Here is a 21,494-nt window from a genome sequence, read left to right as displayed (position 1 = left end):
TGAGGGAGGGGTTCTGTCTGCCCGTACAACGCGATATCTTCCGACCGCCTGTCCCTAATCTCCCACATTTCCCCCCCCTCCCATGACTAAGTAAAAAAGTATAAAAGTATAAATGTCATAAAAGTATAAATGTCATAAAAATACAAAAGCTGTTAAAGTTAGTATAATAGGATACAAAAATAATATAAAATGTTAGTAACAAACACACTTCACGGTAATTGCATGCATTCGACAAATAGGATGTCGACTTTCTCTAAACGTCTTCTAACAAACGACACTAACTTGTTCAAAATGCAAGGCCCAAAAATCAATGTCAGGAGTATCATGGTGAGAGGGCCTATTAATGTGGGAACAAGGGTGGCTAGCCATGGGGACTGATTGAACCATGACTCAAACCATCCTTGTTGGGCCTCTCTCTCTCTCTTTCTCTGGGCCAGTCTTCCTCTCAGTTCGGCCATGGAGTCTCGCACGACTCCGGTGTGGTCTGCATAAAAACAGCATTCTTCTCTCAAGGCAGCACACAGGCCTCCTTGCTGCATGAGCAAGAGGTCCAGTCCTCGCCTGTTCTGCAGGACGACTTCCGAAAGCGAGGAGATAGATCTTTCCAGAGAGGAGATGGATTTTTCAATTCTCAGTAAGTCTTCGTCAATTGTCATTTGCAGCTGAGAAAGTCTTTGATGTTGGGTCACGAGAGCTGAAACACCTGTGGCTGTGCCAGTGGCTCCTAGGCCAAGGAGCATTGCAATGGTTACACCTGTTATTACTTCTCTTTTGCGGAGCAGGATGGTTTCTTCTAAAAAGCGATACATTTCTTCTTCTTGGTGATACAGGACTCTAGGAACAATCAGAACTTGGACACAAAAGTCAGCAAGGTTATTGAGTTTGCTAAGGTACACACAGGGGGTTATTCCGATTTGTTGACAGACCCACATTCCTGATAGGAACGGAACTGCCCACTTGTCAGTCTTTTGACTAGGTTGGATGAACTCAGTACAGATATTTCCCATCTGCTTTGCTACGGTTACACTGCCAAAGCATTTGCCTCGGCCTGTGACTTGACTCAGGGTAATTTCTCTCTGGGGTGTGTCCCACTTACAGTTGTGTGGATTGTTTGCTGCAGAATATTCAAAAGGAGCATCAAGGGCGACACCCTCATAAAAAGGAGGTTCTGCATTATAACATAACCAGCATGATTTTGTAAAGTTCGGATTGGATTGGTTCAATGACAAAAAGGTAGCATTTAACACACTAAGAAACAGATTGTAAGGATCTGACTTAGGTTTTTGGTAGATAGCTAAAGGACGGGATGAGGAGGAGGTGCCAGATGTGGCCTCTCTCCTGTGTCTGCATGCTGTGAGAATCTGATAGGGTTTGAATGACTGGGGCACTGAAGGTGGGAGTCTGATAATGTTGAAAAGCAGCCGCATCTCCCCAGGGATCAGCAGTTCCATGCAGCCCCCTGAAAATGCCCACAAACCATGAAACTGGGTTTCTGTATAAGTTTACTGGCGATACTGGAGGGTTTTCCATCCTGAGTCTTCTGCCAGCCCCACACTCAGTGACAGCGATGCCTTTAGCCGCGCCTCCACCATTCCCCAACATTTTCTGCCTCTATTTTTACTAAACAAATAAAATGGAGCTTTGCCCATCGGGAGCAGGAAACATCTGCACCTCCACCGTTCTCACTCCGAATCCACGCTCCTGTTTTTGTGTTTCGTTAAACCGAGAGCTCGCAGAGGCTGAGCAGCCTGGAGCTGCCCGGCTGTTACAGGAGATATTCAGGAAGTTATTTGCATGCGGGGGATAAAAGCCTGTGGCAGCAGCCGGGTGCGCTGCAGAGGCGACTCAGCCACGGCGGCCACCAGCCCAAGGAATTACATCTATCCTAGCTTCATAATGAGTTGTTTACTGGCCTTGGCTGCCTGTGGGAAGAGCCAAAGAGAGCTGAGGAAGAGGAGAGACAAACACAATGTGGGCGAGACGCGTTAGGGGAGAGGCTGGGCTTCAGCAGCAGCCCCGGCATTTCAACCCTATGGAAGCAGTGAGGGCTGAAAAGGGAATAAAATGAACCATCCACCGCCTTGCTGCTGCTGCCAGAAGAGCCTCGTCCCTACCTGAAGGGCTGATATCGAAGGTAAGAGGGGAAAAGAACCAGTTTTTAGGCAGAAGGCAGATTCACAGCGCGACTCTCGGGGGCAACTCCCGGGCACACGCAGCCACGCTTCTCTGAGTATTTGTAATTATGGCCCTGGAAAAGGAAAGCTGACCGGTTTTCCAGCAGGAATCCAGCGCTTTCAGGGCAAGAGCTCAGACTGTTCCAGTCAGCTCCTCTGAGAAGATTTAAAACAAAACAACCTCCAGCCTAACAAACAGCGCCTTTCCAAATCTGCCTAGGGAGATATTTGGTATTTTATTTTCACGGCCAACTTTGCAGCTTCCTAATCTTACCCAGCGCTTTCCCGATTCTCAGCTCCCCCCTCTGCTCCTCACTTTTTTTTTTTTTTTTTTTTTTTTTTTTTTTTTTAATTGAAAGGCAAAACAATTACGGCCGTGGGAAGGAAAATCCGAGCTTTGAGGAGCTTTTCCCTGCTCATTCCCATCGAGCACGCTCTCCCAGGCTGGGTCCCCCGGCTAATTGCTCAGGAAATCTGCGTTGCTCATTGTCGGGCTGTCCTTAAGCTGCTGATTCCGAACTGGGAGAGACTCTGGAAGGGAATCCATGGATAGAGCCCCGCGAGAGGGACCCAGCGGAGACGCGGGGCGGGCTCCGGCGCTAATAACATATCCCTGCCCAATGGAGAGCGTTTCCTATGGAGACCCCCAGGGGTTCCCCCTGCCCACAGCCCCTGCCCAGACATTGGGCCCATTCTTGCGTCCCGTTTTCCCAAGACACGATGGCAGCAGCGCTCGGCAGCCCCGATCCCGCTCGGAACAAAGGCCGGGCAGCTGCCACCCAGCGCAGAGTTTGAGGATGCGCGGCTGAACTTGGACAAAGTGGGATTTTCCGCGTGGGAATAACGCGGTTCGTGTCCCAGGGACACAAAGGATCGCTGCGGGCTGTCAGGGAGGGATCCCGTGGAAGCACCGAGCAGTGGGAATGATGGCGGTCCCGGTAAGTCTCCCCCTTCCCGAGGCAGGAAAAGCATCTGGATTTCATGGCAGCTCCAAGTGGGGGTTCTGGAAGCTGAAGGCTCAGATGAATGTGGAGCATGAATCCAGCCGGGTTTCATTGGAGATCAGCGGTGTTTTCCCTGTGCTGGCAAATCCCCTTGCTCCTGCTCCAGCCCTGCCATGGCTGGGGCTGCTTAAAGGGAGGAAGATGAGCTCCAAGTTTTGGGAAAGTAATTCCTGTGTGAGCTACTCCTACGGATTGCATGGAAATGGTTCTAACTCCCACCATAATTCTCCATTCCCATCGAGATTCTCGTTGTGGCACTGCAGGTGACGAATTTAGGACTTTTCTGTCCTGTTGTTTGTTGTGTGTTTGTGGAAAAGATCCCTCAGTTACAGCTTTCTTTTGTAGTTGAAGTCAGTGTCATAAAGACACTTTAGGCTTAAAATGGGTTGGATATAAATGTGGCATTCACCTTCGTTTAATGGAGGGCTGGTTCCCACAAACTATACAAAAAATTAGGAATTAAGTTATAAATATTATACTGAAAACCTTAAAAATTTGATTTATCTCTTTGGCTTTCATTCATGGCTAAAATCTACTCCTTTAAAACTGAAAAATTCAACGAAAAATTCAAAGACAGCTCTAAAAAAATGGGTGTCTGAAGTAAAATGAAAGATGAACAACATAATCAAAGATTTGGCTGTTTGGAAGAGAGAGGATTTAACACAATATAAGTACATGGCAGAAAAATTTGCAGGAAAAGTTTGGAGGTTTTAGTGACATTCCTAAAACATTGTTTGAGAGGAGACAATTGTGTGTGGTTTTTGTATTGCTGCCCTATAGGAACAGTACAGTCAAATCCAGAGGATGGGAAGTGCAAAGTTCACAGCTCCATGATAAGGACATTCCCCCCTTGTAGTACTTTTCCATCTTCTTGCCCTTAGGAGCATTCCCTAAAAACAAAACAGGCAGGAAACCCTGGTACTTTGGGGGGTTCAAAGCCTCTGCATTTTAAAAGAAAGTCCTGAAACACATAGGAGGGAGGAAGGGGGCAGGAGAGCAGGCTGAACAAACATTTCACTGGAACCTTTTGGGGCTAAAAATGAGAATCCTCCTCAACTGATAAAAATCGATGTCTTCCAAATTCCAGGGTCGAGAGCTCAGCTCCACACAGACAAACACAACAAATGCCTCAGTTCCCCACTCACCTTCATTTAGGGCATTGCAATGAGGCACAGATCTGCAAAGCTGCACCTGGGGTTGCTGAGGAGCAGGGATGGAAACATTCCCTGGGCAGGGGGAGGATGCTCTCCCAGCTGGAAGATGGATCAGTCCTCCAGCGGTGACCTCATGGCTGGAGCACAAGAGCAGGAATTAAAGCAGTTTTATCCAGAGCTTGGGCCAGATCCTGGGGACAGGGTGCACTGTTGGAGGGGACGTGGCAAAACAATTTGGGATTCTGTCATTGTGGCACTTGGAGCCAGCTGGGTGGATGCCATGTCCATGATCCATCCATGCCAGCTACCCCTCACCCTGCTTAGAGCATATTTGGGATTTGGGGCTCTATTTCCCAATGTCTGAGCCCCTGGTCAGGGCTTTGTGGCTGGAGTGGCGTTCCCAGCCTGCCGATGCTCCAGGATCCCAAAGGAGCTGGCAGGGAGCTGCCCCCACGGGCTGGGCTGGGTGGGTATGGCTCCTGGAGCACTCAGCCACCCTCAGCAGGTCTTTCCAGGTCAAGCGTGCTTGCAGAGCCTCACTCTACTCCTCCACACATTACTCGTCCTCTCTAAATAAGGATCCAATTTAGTCCCGGGGAAGGGGAGCCACAACTTTCCACAGAAGGGAAATTCTCTCCCTGAAGAGGAGCTCTTTATTCCCAGAGCAGACAGTGACTCTGCAAGGCATCCTCCTGCACCAGCTCCCAGTTCAGCCCCATAAAAGGGGTAAAGATCCACCCTGCTCCAGAGCCAGACCAGCCTGAGCTGACCCTGGCTGCAGGAAAATTTGCTGGATTATTTGTAATGGGTTTAGTTGGTAGAAAAAGGAAGATCTCTTTATCTTGGCAAGTGAAATTAAGGGACATTCATCAGTCCCTGAGCCCTGAGACAAAGGTGTGTTCTGGCAGCAGAGCAGATCCTTTCTCTGCTCAAAACAAGCTCATCAGGCTGAGACCCTGTGATGCTGGAAATACACAGCCACAACAGGCCTCTTCCTCTAATAATATTCCTATTTTCCTTTCCTGAACCTGCAGACAACTCACCCTCTTCCTCCCCAGCATGTGTTTTACAGATGGATATAACCATGTTTAGCAGGGTAAGCAGCATCCAGCCCTTGCATGATGCCAAAATGTCATTGCCTTGCCCTCATCTCATCATTAGAAATCTGATTTCTAAGAAGCTTCACTGAAGAAGCATTGCTGGCTAGCTGAGATTGGATATTTCTGCATTGTGGAATAATTTCTTAGTTATTTTAACACTTTACAGAAAAAGCCAGGTTGGACAAGGCTTGGAGGTGGAAGGTGTCTCTGCCCATGGCAGGGATGGAACAGGATGAGCTTTAAGTTCCCTTCCATCCCAAACCATGCTGGGATTCTACAATCTTCAAAATTTCCCCTTTTCCCCTCAGGATAAAGCAATTTAAGAGAATAAAGCCCTATTAGATCAACCCCCTGCAGTAAATAAATGCAGGGCATAGATCCCTCAAGGTCTCAAACATAGATTGTATCCAGCCCCATGGAAGGACTGGCCCAGCACCCAAAGGAATCCAGACAGCCCCTCCAGCCAGGCCACCTTGCCAAGGTGAAACTGGTGTTTGTGCTGCTGTGCTGGCACCTTCTTGGAAAAAAAGTCCATAATTTCTGGATAATTGGAGGAGAAAGTTCAGCTCTCCCATTTCATCAAAGGGAGTGTGGAGGATCCACCCCAACGGGATGAGGATGGGATGACAGGAGGGCTGCATGTGGCTCAGAGGAGCTGAGGGAAGGCAACAAGGAGCCAAAAAGCCAAGGAATGGCCAAGGATCGGCCAAGGAACCACTGGAAATTGTGTCAGGGAAAGCGAAGAAAGGCAGCTTGTTGGGCAGGCTGCTGACTGGGAACCTTTTGGAACTGTGAGCAAATAAACCCAGGCCTGTTGTTGGGGTCCCCAGTGACTCAGGGAAACAGGAGTCTCTTTTTTTGTTTTTTTGTTTTTTTTTTTCCTTAGCCACGCTTTGTAATGAACCAGAGCTACATCAAGGGCACAGCAACCTCTACCGCAAACATTATCCCTGGGTGAAAACAACCTGGTCAGACAGGGTAACTTTGCTTTTCAGCACTTCATCAGCTTTTCTTTGCATCTAAATCTTCTCTATTGAATCCAGCACTGCCATTATCCGACAATCCCCCCCTCAGCGTGAGACCTGAGGCTCCAAACAAGCAGCATTCCCGCATTCCTCCAGCACCAAAGGCCGAGCAAAAGGCCGCTCTTACAAGTGTTAAATAATGCAAACTTCGCCGAGAAGTTTGGGGTGAATTCCATCGTTTCCTGGCTGCATCCCAGCCCCTCTGGAGGCTGTTGGGGATGGGGAAAGGCAGAGCACGCCAGGGGTTAAAGGGTGATGTAAATGGAGAGAGGCATTCTCAGTGCAAACAAAAGGAGAGTCATGCCCTGAGGATCAGTGGCTGAATGTGGGGTAAGGCAGTTCGCTATTCTCTTCCGAAGGAAACATTTTAATTAGCTCAATCCAAAACAGATACAGCCCCGAGAAGGCACCACGAGCAGGAAATGCTTTGTAAGTCTCAGAGGACAGTGAGGAGACAACTGCGGTGCTGAGCAATTAAAAACAAAACAAAAAAAAAGAAATATAAGGGAAGAAAAAAGGAGAGCGCCTTTAGCATTCGGGCTGAGAGGCTCAGGTTTCCTTCCCTGCTGCATCCTGGAGAATTCAGTCGGGGTCTTGCTGCAGTTCGTGCACCACAGAAAGGAGCTGTTGAGCCTGGAGGGGGTGCGAGGGTCCCCAGGAACCAAAGCCAGCTCAGACCAGGGGACAGGAGCGGCCGGCGGCTCCCACCTCATCCCGGTGCATCCCTGGGCTCACTCCTGGCTGAGTGAGAGCCGATGCCTCCTCAAGCGGCCCCATGTTTTGGGGTTTTCTCTCACAGAGGATTTGAAAGCAGCTGCTGAAACCTGACTGAAGCGAGTAACTCCCAACCCAACCTTCCCACAGGTACAGGAGACAACTTCGCACCCGCAGCCAGGGCCGGGGAGTATCAGGTCCAGTGACACTGAGCACAATAAGTGTCAAAGCCATGAATAAGAGCCTTCCTGCCCTGGTTTTTAGGCTAACCACCCGCAAACGTCCCCTTTCTGCCCTGGCATACCGGCCGGGCATTCACTCCGATAAACTGGGCAAGAACGGCCCTTTGAAGCTCCACAAACCTCCGTGGACTTCAAAGTCCCACTTCTGTCTACTCCTTTCCTACTGTTCTCCAATACATCATTTAGGATTAGGAAATGAAAGAGATTAAAATGTTTCTTCTTCCCAGAGCTTCGATCGTCAATGGAGCTTTGTTTACAGGCAGCTGCTCCGCTTCCCACTCTCTAATCCCAGCCTTTCCTTGCTCCTACCGCACCGGGGAAGAAAACAGGCGAAGGTTACTGTAGTCTGTGAGGAGCTCTGGGGAGGATGGAGCACTCACGGACACTCAGTGAGCTGAGCCAACCCCAAAATTGCTGTCTCAAGCTATTTCCCATCCCTACACCTTTCTCTGGAGAATACAGATCCAGCATCACCTACTCCAGCTGGTCCAGCTTTCCATAAACCCACACTGCTGGCACTGGGAAAACAGAGGCAGCATTGCTGTGAAGCACCAGCTCCTGCCCTGGCAGCCTCCAACAGGGAAAAATCAGCCACCAGATTGCCCCAAACTGGAGGTTTGTCCTTAAAGTTGCTGCCAGTTCACACTCTCAGAGTTCTCTGTGAACAAAACCAAATTTTATTGAAAAAAGAAAGTAGAAGTAAGTGGAAATTCCATTGCAGGAACTGAGATGTTTCGTTTTTCAGGTAGAAAAAGTTGGGGTTTTTTTAATATATAATAGTTTTGATTTTATCTATTCAAACAATTGTAGTTTAATTTTATTTTATCTATAGTCACCAGTCTGGAAGAACCCAAGTCCTACAGACTTACACAGGATTATCATCTCTGCAAAAATCTGCCAAAATCCCAAACATCTCTCCACACAAACCCCTTATTTGAGCCTTCTGCCTAATTAAAGTGGAACAAAGGAAGGAAATAAACTCCAAGGAGTCGCAGAGCTGAGTTTGTTGTAAAGCTGTAACCCTGGGCTCTGTGGTGGGAGTAAGTTACACATCCCACAGGCATTGTAGCAATGGGGTGAGGAGCAGGGAGCTTCAAACCCTGGAGTGAATGGAATTCTTGTCAGGAGAAGGCAGAAATAAAGTTCTTGCTGTGCCCCAGGAAAATCCCTATTTATTTCCAAGGCCAGGGGCTGAGACCCTATCAAAACAAAAGGAGTGGTGCCATAACCTGGGATAAAACCCAAAGAAACCTCCCCAAACCCCACTGTCCTGCAGGTTTTGGCTTCTCGACCTATAAACCTTTGTTTCTCAATATTTAAGAGATAACCTGAGTACACACCATGATAATCCAGCAAAGATCCTTCAGCTTTGGGAGGTTTTCCCATCAGGGCTGTGCCAGACCTCCCAAACCCAGAATTCAGTTGTTTAAATGAACACACAGGGTGTCCTTCATGTCCAGACTGATAAAGTTCCACTCATCTGACATCTCACATGACTAAAAGAAAATGTCGTGATGGCAAAAATGCCAGTCCCAAACTTCATGCTGGTTTTCCTGACCTCAGTTTGCTGCACATGTGGAGAACGGGATCAGTGTGGAGCAGGAAGAATGGGATAATGGAATGACAGGGGCTGGTTTTAAATTTGGTGTTTTTTTTTCCCTGCAGTATTTCCTGTTCTAACAAACAGTTGCTCTGGATGGAGCTGCAGTCGGGCAGTTTGGAGGTGTCTTGGGGAGCTGGGAGGAGGAAATACAAGAATTGTAAACAGGTTACTCAGGCACCATAGGAAGTAACACCAAGTTTTCCTCTCTTTTCAGTCCATGGAGGATGGGCTATTTCTACTATAAAAGAGCAAAGTCTGGAGCTACTCTGCTAAACCTCACTCTGAATTACAGGGTTTTGTGAGGGATGGCTGCTGGAGGTTTGCTGATACCATACCTGCTAGGAGAGAGAATATTCTGAATTTTATTACACTAAACAGGCAGTTTATTCTGCTACGTTCCTCCCCTCCTGGAGTGGCCCCCAGTTTAAATATAGGATTTAAAGCTTTGCCCTGCCTGAAATATATAAAAAAAACCCCACTTTGTCATCTTGTATTTATTTTTTAAAATATATTGCTTTACTTTTTCCCAGCAAGGCTATAGCAGTAGTGACCATGGTGTCCATGAAGAGCATCCCACTGCTTTAATCCATAGCGGAAAGGAAGGAAAGGGAATTTTACACTCAGAAAACTCAATCTGTGGACTCATCCTACAAAATTTAAAGCACATGGCTAGGTTTCAAAGCCACATGTCAGCTTGTTTAAACACCTCAGGGTTCCATAGGTAAACAAGCCAGGCTGTATTTTAAAGCCCATAAGTTAACTAGACAATTGCTGGCAGGCAATTCCCAGAGATTAGACACTGGAAAAAATGGTATTTGACCTTGGGGCTGTCTGGAGTAGAGCAGGGAGAAAAGAGTCAGATGATGGAGCATCTTTTTTCTTGTGTGAGGAGTATCTGGGTCAGGCTGCTGGCAACAAGCACTTAGTCAGGAGCAAAGGTGACAGTTCCAAAGGCACCTTTCAAACCTGGGTCTTGCCAAAATCCAGGCCAGGTTGGAAAGTGAAGTTTCCATTGGGCTTCCAGGCTGTGTGAGGTTTCAAAGGACACCCAATCCCTCTGAGATCTCCCCAGCAGGACCCAGAGTGAATCCTGGACCAGGAGAGGGTGGTATACCTGGGGTTCACACACCCAGGGAGTCACATTCCAGCATAAAGACAAACTCTCCTGATGCAGATATCAGGGAGTATCTGCACTGGGAGGGAGCTCCAAGCCAAGGATTTAATGTTTTAGGCTGAAGGTTAACCCAAGCCTCAGCTATTCCTGTTGGAGCTCATGTGAGCTTTCCAATCCAATTTAGCTCTTGTTTAAAGGCATTTGAACTTTCAGGCAAGACCTTTCCTTTTTTCCTTCCACCACAGATCCAAAGAAAGTGAGTTCAATCCCACATTTGAGATTTTACTCCTGTCCTTCTCATCAATTTAAATATTTGATATAATTTTTTTTAGCTTGTTTCCCAATAAAGCTCATTTAACCATGAATTTAGTAGGAAAAACACCTCCACAGGAGAGACCTCCAAGTTCCAATGCATCTTTTTTGATGCCCAAAGGATGAAGTCATCTGGGAAGGGAGATCTGGGCATCCTCCTTTCCTGCTGTTTTGCCTGGTGCAAAGGTGAGGTGCTGCCTGCTCCCAGGGTCGCAGCATCAGTTTTTGGGAAGCCTGTGGTTCTCCAGGCATTCCCAGGTGAGGAACTTGCTCTTTCCACCTGGCGAAGCTGTGGCTATCCCAGCTTTCCCAACACTTGCCATTTTACCAGCAAGGCTGATAGCTTGCATGGGAGAACTCCCAGGAGGAAAACATGGAAAACATCTGATTTTGATTGTTTGCATCCCAAATTGTCTCGAATCCATGCTTTGTTTTCCATTTTATTTGTTTATATGTTGCCATTGCAACCTTTAACACAACTCAGTGACAGGTTTGGAGCTGAAATTCCTCTGTCAGGGGATCACTCTGGAAAGGATCCCACTCTTCACAAGGGTTTTGCCTCCAAATTACTCCTGGTTGTAGCTCCTAAATTTCTTAGGTTACAAGAAGATTCCAAACTAGTTCATATTTGGTTGGCTGGACTTTGTAAGGAAAAGATCTTTCCCTTCATGACCCAACTTTGCTCCACATTTCCAAGAAGTGCTGAGCTCATGATCGAACTCACAAACCCTCCTTGCTCCAACAAGGAGACTTTCCAAGGGATTATCCTCACAGGCATTCAAAATACTTAAAATAGGCAGGAGAGATAATCCAGGGAGTTCAGGAAGCACCTATGTCCAAGTAAAAACATGCTCATTTCAACTCCACATGTCTCCAAAGCTTGTTGAGTTGGGACAAAGTCTTACAAGTGTGTAGTCCATGAGATTTCCCAAATTTCACATTCCAAACCTCAACAAAGAGTAGGAATGAAAAGCAGCTGTTGGTACAGCTTAGAGTAATCTTTCTTGGGAAAGTTTTACACTTGCAAAAAAACCCAAAAAACAACAAAACCTTTTGGAAGTAATACCATATTTTCAGACATTTTTAATCAGGGAAAAAAAGCAAACATGGCTTTGGGAAGTGTTTTTGATAAACATTTCTGAGGTACAACAGTTTTCCTCTTTGGAAAATGTGTAAGGATGCTCCTATTTTCAATTAGAAAAAAAGGCAAAAACAGTTCTTCATTATCATAGATTTGGGGGTTTTTAAAAATACTTTTGCATCAAACAGAGGTTGAAAATCCATAGAACTTGCCTTTGTGCACAGTTTAAAGCAAACACTACCACTTTCAGCTTTTCTCCTCCTGTTACAGGTTTAGGGGAAAATTTCAGATGTTTCATTCTGTTAAATTTCTTTCCAAACGTACTGGGCCAATTCCATCTCAGATTTTAAAGAAAAACCTTTCCAAGGGGAAAGTTGGAATTATCATAGAACGGCTTGGGTTGGAAGGGACCTTAAAGCCCCTCTTGTTCCAACCCCTGACATGGACAGGGACATCTTCCATAGACCAGGTTGATCAGAACAATCACTCTCCTTCAAATGAGAGGATAAGGGAGTGATGGAAGGAAAGATCAAATTCAGTAAATTCCATCTTCAACTGTGAAAAGCCCCAATAATAGTGGAATTTGTAAAGACTCGCTTGAAAACTAATTCCTGCTCTTGTTTGCACATCCATTAATTTGGGAATTTCTCTTGCACAGCCACTTTGGGGGACCCGTTCAAGACTGATGGCAGCTCTCTCTTTCTCCTTTAGGATGAACAGATCCATGAGGGAGATGCGGTAGGAAGGAGTCCAGCCACCTCCCTGGAATGTGTTGCTTCGGGAAGGGATGAGCTCCCTGCCTTATTTTATGGATGTCACTGAAGTAGACTTTGAAGGCCTTTGGAAGCCCATCCCAAACTTGGCATGGGAAACCACAGCAACAACCATACCTGCCTGACAGATGATTCCTTCAAGTACAACCTATACGGAGCTGTGTACAGCGTGGTCTTCATCCTTGGCTTGATCACAAACTGTGCCTCCCTCTTCGTTTTCCTCTTCCGGATGACGATGCGGAGTGAGACAGCCATTTTTATGACCAATCTGGCGTTTTCAGACTTGCTTTTTGTGTTCACTTTGCCCTTTAAGATTTTTTACAACTTCAACAGGCACTGGCCCTTTGGGGATACCCTGTGCAAGATCTCGGGCACGGCGTTCCTCACCAACATCTACGGGAGCATGTTGTTCCTCACCTGCATCAGCGTGGATCGCTTCCTGGCTATCATGTATCCCTTCAGCTCCCGCACCATCCGCACCAGGAGGAATTCTGCCATCGTCTGTGCTGGTGTTTGGATCCTGGTCCTCAGCGGTGGAATTTCGGCCTCGCTGTTCTCCACAACCAACGTGTCCAACACCAGCACAACCTGTTTTGAAGGGTTCTCCAAAAGGATCTGGAAAACCTACCTGTCCAAGATCACTATATTTATTGAGGTGGTGGGATTCATCATCCCTCTGCTGCTCAACCTCGCATGCTCCTCGCTGGTTCTCCGGACTTTACGGAAGCCGGCTACCCTGTCCCAGATTGGAACAAACAAGGAGAAAGTGCTGAAGATGATCATCATGCATGTGGCCATTTTCATCGTATGCTTTGTCCCCTACAACTCCATCCTGTTCCTATATGCACTCGTGCGCTCCCAGGCCATTGCGAACTGCTCTCTGGAGAGGTTTGCCAGGACTATGTATCCCATCACGTTGTGCATTGCGACCCTCAACTGCTGCTTTGACCCCTTCATCTACTACTTCACCTCTGAGTCCTTCCAGAAGTCCTTCAACATCAAAGCCCAGGTCAAAATGGATTCTCTTTTCAAGACAGAGATGCCGCTCACAAAGACGGCGCTGCCGGCGCTGCAGGATGAGATCAGCGACCAGGCCATCACCAATGGAGGAGATCCCACATCTGAATCCCATTTCTAGGGAGATGTTTACACAGGGAGTTATCCCCCATTAACTCTTGATTAACACCATGTGGCAAAGAGCAGTTCCAGAAAATGGGGGTTCACACATGGGGTTAATGAAGAAAAGCTGCTGGGGGATGACAGATCCTCACACTGGGATGGTCCCATCACATTCCACAGGTGAACACGAAGTATGAAAATCCCAATGGATCTCCCTTTGCAGATTATGGATAGGCTACAACACATGCATCAACTCAGGAGGGAACAGAACAGCGTCTTTAACCAGAAGATGCCAACATTTGGCATTTTTCCCCCTCAGCAGTTGACATGGGACCAGTCGGGAAATAGAAAACTTCATTTTCTTAGAGATTCCTGCAAATATTTCTGCCTTCTGGAGGTGCATCCTCATCCTCATATGTTAACTCAGTAACTTCCCACAATATGTGTGTTTGCTTACAAAGGCATAATAAAGCTTGTGGCTTTTCCTTACTCCACTGCCAGAGTGTATAGCCTGGTTATCCTAGAGACTGGAATTTATGGAGAGGTTTGAAAAGTAAATAATTGTTTAGCAATTAGGCAAAAGAGTTGCTTGGTGACAGAAAAGATTTTAAGAAAAATAGATAATTATTTCTACAGTTTTGAAATATGAAGTTTCATTTTTATCGGATTAAGCTGTCAGTTAATTTATTTGATTATTTTTAATGCCACATCTGGGGAGGAGTAAAGAGCTCATTAATGATCTGTTGCACCTGGTCTTTTATATCCCAGGGGATTATGTGACTATTTCTGGGAAGGGCTGGACTGTAAAGTCAGCTGGAGAAGGGCCTGAAACCCCAGAGTTCTTCCAAGGGCAAAGCTCCCATACGGAAGCTGAGGCAGCTGAAGGCCCAGGAGTGCTGATCCCACTGAAATATGGACAAATGGTGTCTGAGCACCCAATTAAGGGATGATCTGTGATTGCTTAATGGGTTTTTAGGGCCTCAAAGTAACTAAAAAACCAATTTGTTGCACTCTTTTCTTAGCTGGTTACAGCAATATTGTCTTGTTTTCCAATTAATTTATTACCTTTCTTTTTATAGATCACAGAAATATATGGAAAATTAATTATTTGTATGTGTTGCATTTTACTCCCTGTTTCCTTTCTCCAGCTCTTGGCTCATGTTTGAAGCTCTACAGCCCTTCCCCGGCTGGTTCATTCTTAAGTGTGAGACACAGAAATGAGGAGAACAATTTAATTTGAAAAAATATAAAGTTACACCTTTACAGCAATCTACATTACCGTGGTAAAGGTACTTCTAGGACTATACTGCCAAAAAAAAAGAGACAAATTATTAATTGAACAGATGATTTCCACTCAACTCAATTTTAAGTCTCTCTGATGAAGCCTCATGGGATATGAGAGCAACACCTCAAATGTGATAATTTAAAGCAACAGAGGTTTAAATGTGAGAAGAATTCAGCTGTAAAATGTTAATGCTTCCAAGAGAATATTTATTTAGCACTGCATTCACTTTGAATAAAGAAATCAGTGGCTAACCAAGGTTGAGAAACCCCAAAAATTATTCTATTTCAGCCCTAAAATATCACTTATTGGAGAAAAGCATATGATCAACACATTATACACAGAGAGCATGAAAGCAGCCAAAATATTCTATTTCAGCTCTGAGTTACAGCAATCTTTACTGGAAGCTTGCACACAGGACTGGCCTGGGAGGCTGTTCTGGAGATTAAACCCTCAGACAACTGCACTTTGGAGCAGAAAAATGTGAAAATAGGGAGAGATCATTGGAAAAAGTTGGTGGAATGAGGTCGATGTAGGACAAGGGACAGGCACTGACAGGGAATTTGTCAGCAGCTGGGAAAGTTTTACCTCCAGCCCAAGGAATGAGCTGGGCTTTAGGAAGGAGCAATATTTGCCATTTAACCAGAGGCAGTGTCAGGCAGTGCTCTGTCTCTTCTCCTGCCTGTGTCCCTTTCCTGCTGGACCCAAACTCTTCACAGAGAATTTTAAATTCCATTTTTCCTTTGGCTGATCAGCCCATCTCAAGCCTTGCCATGAAATGTGTGTATTTCAGAGTTGTTACCGCAATTTCAGATCAAAAGGCAAAGTGAGGGATTTGTCAGGCTTCCCTACAGGCAGAGTTCTCCCCATGGATCAAATCCTTCATCCCATGGCAAAGAGGACGGTTGGGGAACCATCTACGGCTCTGACACTCACCAAACTGAGAAATGGGGCATCCCATCCCAAAACCCTGCCAGGAACTGGACTTAATGAGACACAAGCTGCATTTTTATGGATGAGAGAGGGAAGGAAAAAGGGCAGGAAGAATTCACTAACAAGCTTCATGTCTAGGGGTGGGAGAGAGAAGGAACAAGACTGAGAAGGATTCACCAAAAAACTGAGGGTGCATTTAGAAACAGAATATCCCAAGCTGGAAGTGACCCACAAGGATCATGGAAGTCCAACTCCTGGCCCTGCACAGGACAGCCCCAAGAATCCCCACTCTGTGCCTAAAAACACATCTTCCTATTTGCAAGAAAAATATTTGGAACATAAGAAAATGCTCTTCTCTGAGGCAAACCCTTGATTAATTCAGATTTACAGAGATGAGAAACCTGTTTACACTTGGCTTGTTCTCAGGGGGCAACATCCAATTGCCTGAAGCATGGATGGCAAGGACAAAACACCTTTCAACTGATTTAGTTAGAAGGGGATGTTTATTTCAGTGCTGGGCTCACGCGGGATCGCTCCCAGAGGCATGAGCGACCCTCTACAGCTTCAGCCTTCTATTTATTCACAAAAGTCATGCATATTCCAAAACGCCTATACATATTCATCACCTGTCTCCGCCCATTCCCCGCTTGGTATTAAAATTAGTTGCATACTCATTGCAGCTTTGCAGCCCTCCTCCTTGTTGGGTCAGTGGTCATTAAAATGGGTTGGAAGGTGATGGGAGGAAGTCAGGAATGTCTTCCTCACTTATTAAACTTTTCACCTCTGTCCTGTTGCTATGACTACTTGACCTGCTGATCTCTTCATTCTGGTCTTTATTAGTTTCAGTGTCAAAATTTATGCTGTATGGGTCTCTCTTGGCTGGCTCTGAGCGTTATCCAATGTATATCGATTTCGCTTAAATGTTTCCATATGTGCATTGGCCCCACTTTGGCTGACTGAATCTTATCATATGTAAACCATTAATCTTGGTCAACTTCTAATTCTTCTACTACATTCCTAACTCCTAGCTTCTAAGCCCGTAGTTTGTCTATTTCTTTAAGCTTAACAGAATACCATGGTTCAACCCCCCTTTTTCTATAGGGTTAGTAAATTCTTTTACTAATGCACAGGTTCTTTGTCGCCATACCAGGTCAAAGTATCTCTTAAGGTTGTACCATATGCTTTTGATAATGAACTTAGAATTGCGACTCATCGTAATATTCTCCAGTTCCACACAAACATTACAACAGACAAAATCAAACTTTTGCTAACCAAAATCAATAAAACAATAATTGGATGAACTAATGCATTGAGGATTCCAGTCGCTTTTGGTGACCATCCAAAAAGTGCATCCCACCAGCGATGAGATGTGTCTGTTTCCAATCTTTTAAAGATTCTTTGTATGGTTTCTGTGTCATGGCGTATTGTGATCAGTCTTTCTTCTGTAATGGTTTTAATTTAATAAAACCAGGTAGAAACACCAATTAATGTAGGGGTTTTAGTGTAAATATTTTTGTGGGAGGGAGAGATTAGGAGAAAAATAAACAAAGCAGGCTTAAGCTTAAAAATGAACAAAAATAGTTTTATTAACATATATTAAAAGACTGAGAAAAGAAAAAAAGTTGAGAAACAAGAAAAAAACTTAAACTAAAACAGAATGATACTTTAAAACACGCTTCTTTCCTCTTACAAATGATTAACTTTCTTATTGAACAACATAGAAAGACACAACTTAGGATTTTCAGTCAGTTTCACTACTTAGACATAACTACTCATTACTCTAGGAGAAGAGTCCTTCTAAGATCTTTTTATGAAGATGTTTGCTACAAGACAAAATAGTCCAGTGCTCTCAATGTCACACATCTGCTGCCGCATGGAGTTTTTGCAGACTGTGATGTTCTATCAGCAAAGCTTCTCAGTGTATCTGGGGTATTATTTACGAATACTTCTTCTAGTCTAAAATAATCTTTATCTCAAAGGCTGAGACCTCCTTTTAACCCAGGAGCGGGGGTTTCAAAGTTCCCAAATATATCTCTATTACACCAGTCCTTAATTTTGATTAGAATAGCATTCTACCCAAATAATACTAAGATGCTGCAAAGAACAGTTCATTTCTTCATAATTTACCTTAGAAAAGTCCGGTTAAAACTGTCCACTTCTTCAATCCTATTCCAATATTATTATTTCTTTCACTTCTCATCTAACTGACTTCATGCAGTGTCTGTTCCATGTACCTTCTGTTTGTTTTTTTTTCTTTCTTCTTTCTTTCAAGGAAGAATTGTGCTTTAAAAGTTCTGTGTTGCTAAGAAAGGGTTAAATTTGCTCGGGCTTACAAAGGCCACGTGCATGCGCTGGGCTGCAGGGCTGAAGAAAAAAAAATGCAAGGCCATGCTGATAGAAGAAGCTGATAAATGTCCTTTTTTCCACCCCTCAGTCTCATCCAGGGCGGTCCAGCTCGGACTTATCACTAAGCTGTAAAAAGGCTTCACCCAGGCTGCTCTCATGCGGGCAGCAGTTCTCAGAGGCCTTGCCGGGCCCGGCCCAGCCGCCCAGCTGGCAATGGGGGACTTAACTTGGGCTCCCCCCACTCTCCATGCAGGCAGCAACTTCTGGAGGCCCAGCTGGGCCCAGCCCGGCCGCCCAGAGGGGCAGCAGACCTGACCCGGGCCGGGCCTGGCCCGACTACGATGTTACCTCATGGCCGATCACCGAAGCAAGAGAGTGGGTGGTCAGCAGCAGATTAGTTTTAAATGTTCCTTCCAAAGTTGCACTGACACTTCTTATTGGTCAATTTAGCTGCCAATATCCCAGCCTGCTTTTTGATAGGTCCTTGTCCTCCCCCCCTCAACCCACGCTACCGTCAGGGCAGGGAAAAAACATTTTACATTTCTCTATATCTAGAAAACAAAATTGTGCCAACCCATGATATCTTCCCATGTTCCTAATTTCTCTGAGAATTTCCTTTAAATCCTCATGTCTCAATAGCTGCTTGACTAACATTAAGTTCATTCCTATAGGCACAGGCTATATTTCTTGTACAACAGTCAGATTTGCTTTTATATATTGATGCGATACCATGGGTGCCTGATAGGAAAAGTCACAGACTTCAATTCTGACAAAGATGCAAATGCACAAATTGGATTGGGTTTCATTTATGATTAACTCATCTACTATGATTGTGGGGCATGATGTCCTGAGACACACACAACTCTGGGCTATGTACACGAGTAAGGTTGTCTGGTTGACTGAGTGAACTTCGAAGTGACAAATGCTCTGCTCTGTATCCAGGCAAGTATCTTGATCATTATTTATATTCCCTTCACATATGAACCCTAGTTGTTTCCTTATGGTACAAGACTCTATATTAATAGTCTTCCGTTTCCATTCAACTTTTTGCGCCCACATCCTGTGTTCAGAAGGGTATAGGACAGTTCCTTCATGGTTTAATCCTAAGGCAATTATTGGGTGTATCAGGCTCACTGATGCATCACGTATAGTTAAAACCAAGGCAGTTACCATACTTGTTACAGGATCATAGGTAAAATTGACTAGGACCCACCATGACTGAAGTTCTCTTTCTAAATCAGAAGCATTATCCCAAACAATTTTGTGAACCTCAGCAGGGAATGTGCCTTTACCACCTTCCCTGATAATTGAGGCAGCTACTGATTGCATCCATAGTTGTGCATGTATGCATCCAAGGGCTAAGGACATGTTTTTGCTAGCTGCGCCCATGGCGTTTACTATTAGTCCATGATCTCATTCTTCTATACCTTCCCATTCTGGTAATATTTTGGACAATTTCCACTGACTAGTACCTAATGCTAGTAAAGAAGATTCTAAGGGTTGTTGTAATTTAACTACATCACAACTGGTTGCAGCCAATTTTTTCATTAACACTTCTGAGTCCATTGTGTTCACAATCCCCAATCCTGTTCCTAGTATCCTTGTAAGGTCTCTTTTCTGCCTGAACATATCAGGTGTATGCTTCTGTAACCAAGTAGTCTAATCCATAAAGGAAGTTTTAAGGAATGGGGTACACTCTGATTAAATGGTAGAAGCATTTACTTGCATTTCCATCTCTACTCACTTCAGGGACCATTATAGATTCAGTAATAATCTTTGAGTCCCTACCCTCCTAATAGCATAAGGTCCAATTTTGGTGACTATAGGCTGAATCGCTCTCCTTGGGGTAGTTTGAGTGACTGTGGTTTCTTACGATCTTTGGGTTGGTGGATTTATTCCAACCTCATCTTTCTGGGGATCAACACAATCCTGAGTAATATTATAATCCAGGCTATAACCCTTAACTGCACACCTCTCTATTTAAAGTCTAAATTCAGGACAGGTGGATAACTAGGTGTCACAACATCCAGAGTCAATTCAAATTAGCTCCATAAGTTTCTGGTGGTGCTTATGCAATCCAACCTGAACAAACACATATTCACAGCCCCAAATATTTTTCCCTTCCCAGACAGTTGCATTTGTAACCTTCATCATCCAAGACAGCATTTTATGGGAGTAAGCGTCATAAGTCTTTCCTTGGCAAAAATATCTCCCAATCATATTATATACACGTGGTGTTGCATTAACTTTGGTTATGGCCATGGCTATAATCACAAGAGTTACAATTTTCCAGGCTAACATTTCTACCCAAAATCTATTCATCTTTCTCGAGTAAGTTTCAATTTCAGTTCATTATCACCCAGTGCTGCTTTCCAAGGAGCTTCTGGAGCCTTCTTCACTCGTGTATGATGAATCCAAGTGTTCTGTTCCTTAATCTTGATTGCAGTATTAGTGGTGAGAAGCACCTGGAATAGTCCTTCCCACATGCTTTTCAATTTCTCTGAGTTGCTTATTCAGGGCCACCATGTACCTGTGTAGGGTTTCTTCCCCCACTTGGGTTGGTGTTCCCTGTTGTATCCCATATGGTCTTCCATAGAGAATCTCAAAAGGACTCAATTTCTCTTTTGTCCTTGGTTTAGTCTGAATCCGCAAAAATGCTAGTGGAAGAGCCTGGGGCCAAGGTAATTTGGCTTCTTGTCCTAATCTCACAATTTGCTGTTTAATCAAATGATTAATTTTTTCCACTTGGCCGCTTGACTGAGGGTGATAGGGGGTGTGAAGTTCCCAGTCTATACCCAACAGGCGGCTAATTTGCTGTACAACTTTTGAAATAAAATGTAGCCCTCTGTCTGAGGAGATTGTGGCTGGAACTCCAAAGCATGGTATTATTTCTTGTAGCAGTACTTTGGTGATCTCCCGCGCTTTGGCTGTTCTGGTAGGGAAGGCTTCTGGCCACCCCAAGAAGGTATCTGTTGCCACTAATAAATATCGGTATCTCCCTTTCCTTAGAAGTTCTGAAAAATCAATTTGCCACTGCTGCCCAGGCCCATAGCCTCTTCCAATTTGCCCAAGTTTTGGTTTGGGGATATTTTTGGGATTGGTTTGGAGGCAAAGACTACATGGTTGGGTCACTTGGATAACTGTGCCTTGTAGATTTCTGGCAACAATTCTGTCTCTCAAATAATTATACAGGGGATCTATTCCCCAATGGGTTTTCTGATGTTCCTCTTTTACTAATGACCATAATATATATGAGGGAACCACGAGCTTTCCTTTCCCTTCTTGGGTAATGGCTCATCCTTTTTCATTATAACTTCCATTCTCTGTTTTAATGAGCCTCTTATCCTTTTTGTTATAATTTGGCTTATCTTCTAGGGAAATCTGCCCATCTGGAATTAAAGCTGCTTCAATGGATACCTCACCTTTGGCTGCTTCTTCTGCCTCTCTGTCCGCCAGCTCATTTCCTTCTTCCAATTCAGAGCTCACCTTCTGGTGTGCCTTAATATGCATAATAGCTA

The 21,494-nt window shown here is 44.9% G+C and overlaps 1 protein-coding gene across 2 annotated transcripts; it reads left to right on the top strand.

Moving 5' to 3' along the window:
* The first annotated feature begins 1,832 nt into the window (after nucleotides 1–1,832).
* On the top strand, nucleotides 1,833–17,039 carry LOC120764957 (lysophosphatidic acid receptor 4-like). 2 transcript variants are annotated; one of them, XM_040089143.2, is made up of 2 exons: nucleotides 1,833–2,134; nucleotides 12,235–17,039. In XM_040089143.2, exon 2 carries the CDS (start codon nucleotides 12,388–12,390, stop codon nucleotides 13,432–13,434), a length of 1,047 nt encoding a protein of 348 aa, XP_039945077.1. In that variant the 5' UTR covers nucleotides 1,833–2,134; nucleotides 12,235–12,387; the 3' UTR covers nucleotides 13,435–17,039. The 2 variants fall into 2 exon arrangements, with proteins under 2 accessions (XP_039945077.1, XP_039945078.1); XM_040089144.2 differs by lacking the exon at nucleotides 1,833–2,134 and adding an exon at nucleotides 2,884–3,112.
* Nucleotides 17,040–21,494: the final 4,455 nt, after the last annotated feature.

The sequence above is a fragment of the Hirundo rustica genome, chromosome W (genome assembly GCF_015227805.2).
Source record: "Hirundo rustica isolate bHirRus1 chromosome W, bHirRus1.pri.v3, whole genome shotgun sequence".
NCBI lineage: Eukaryota > Metazoa > Chordata > Aves > Passeriformes > Hirundinidae > Hirundo > Hirundo rustica.
Note: the sequence above shows the minus strand (reverse complement) of the source record. Positions and strands in the feature narration are given on the sequence as shown.

What these genes read in the sequence shown, in the direction of transcription:
- LOC120764957 (XM_040089143.2), top strand. Translation starts at nt 12,388, where the DNA reads ATGGGAAACCACAGCAACAACCATACCTGCCTGACAGATGATTCCTTC.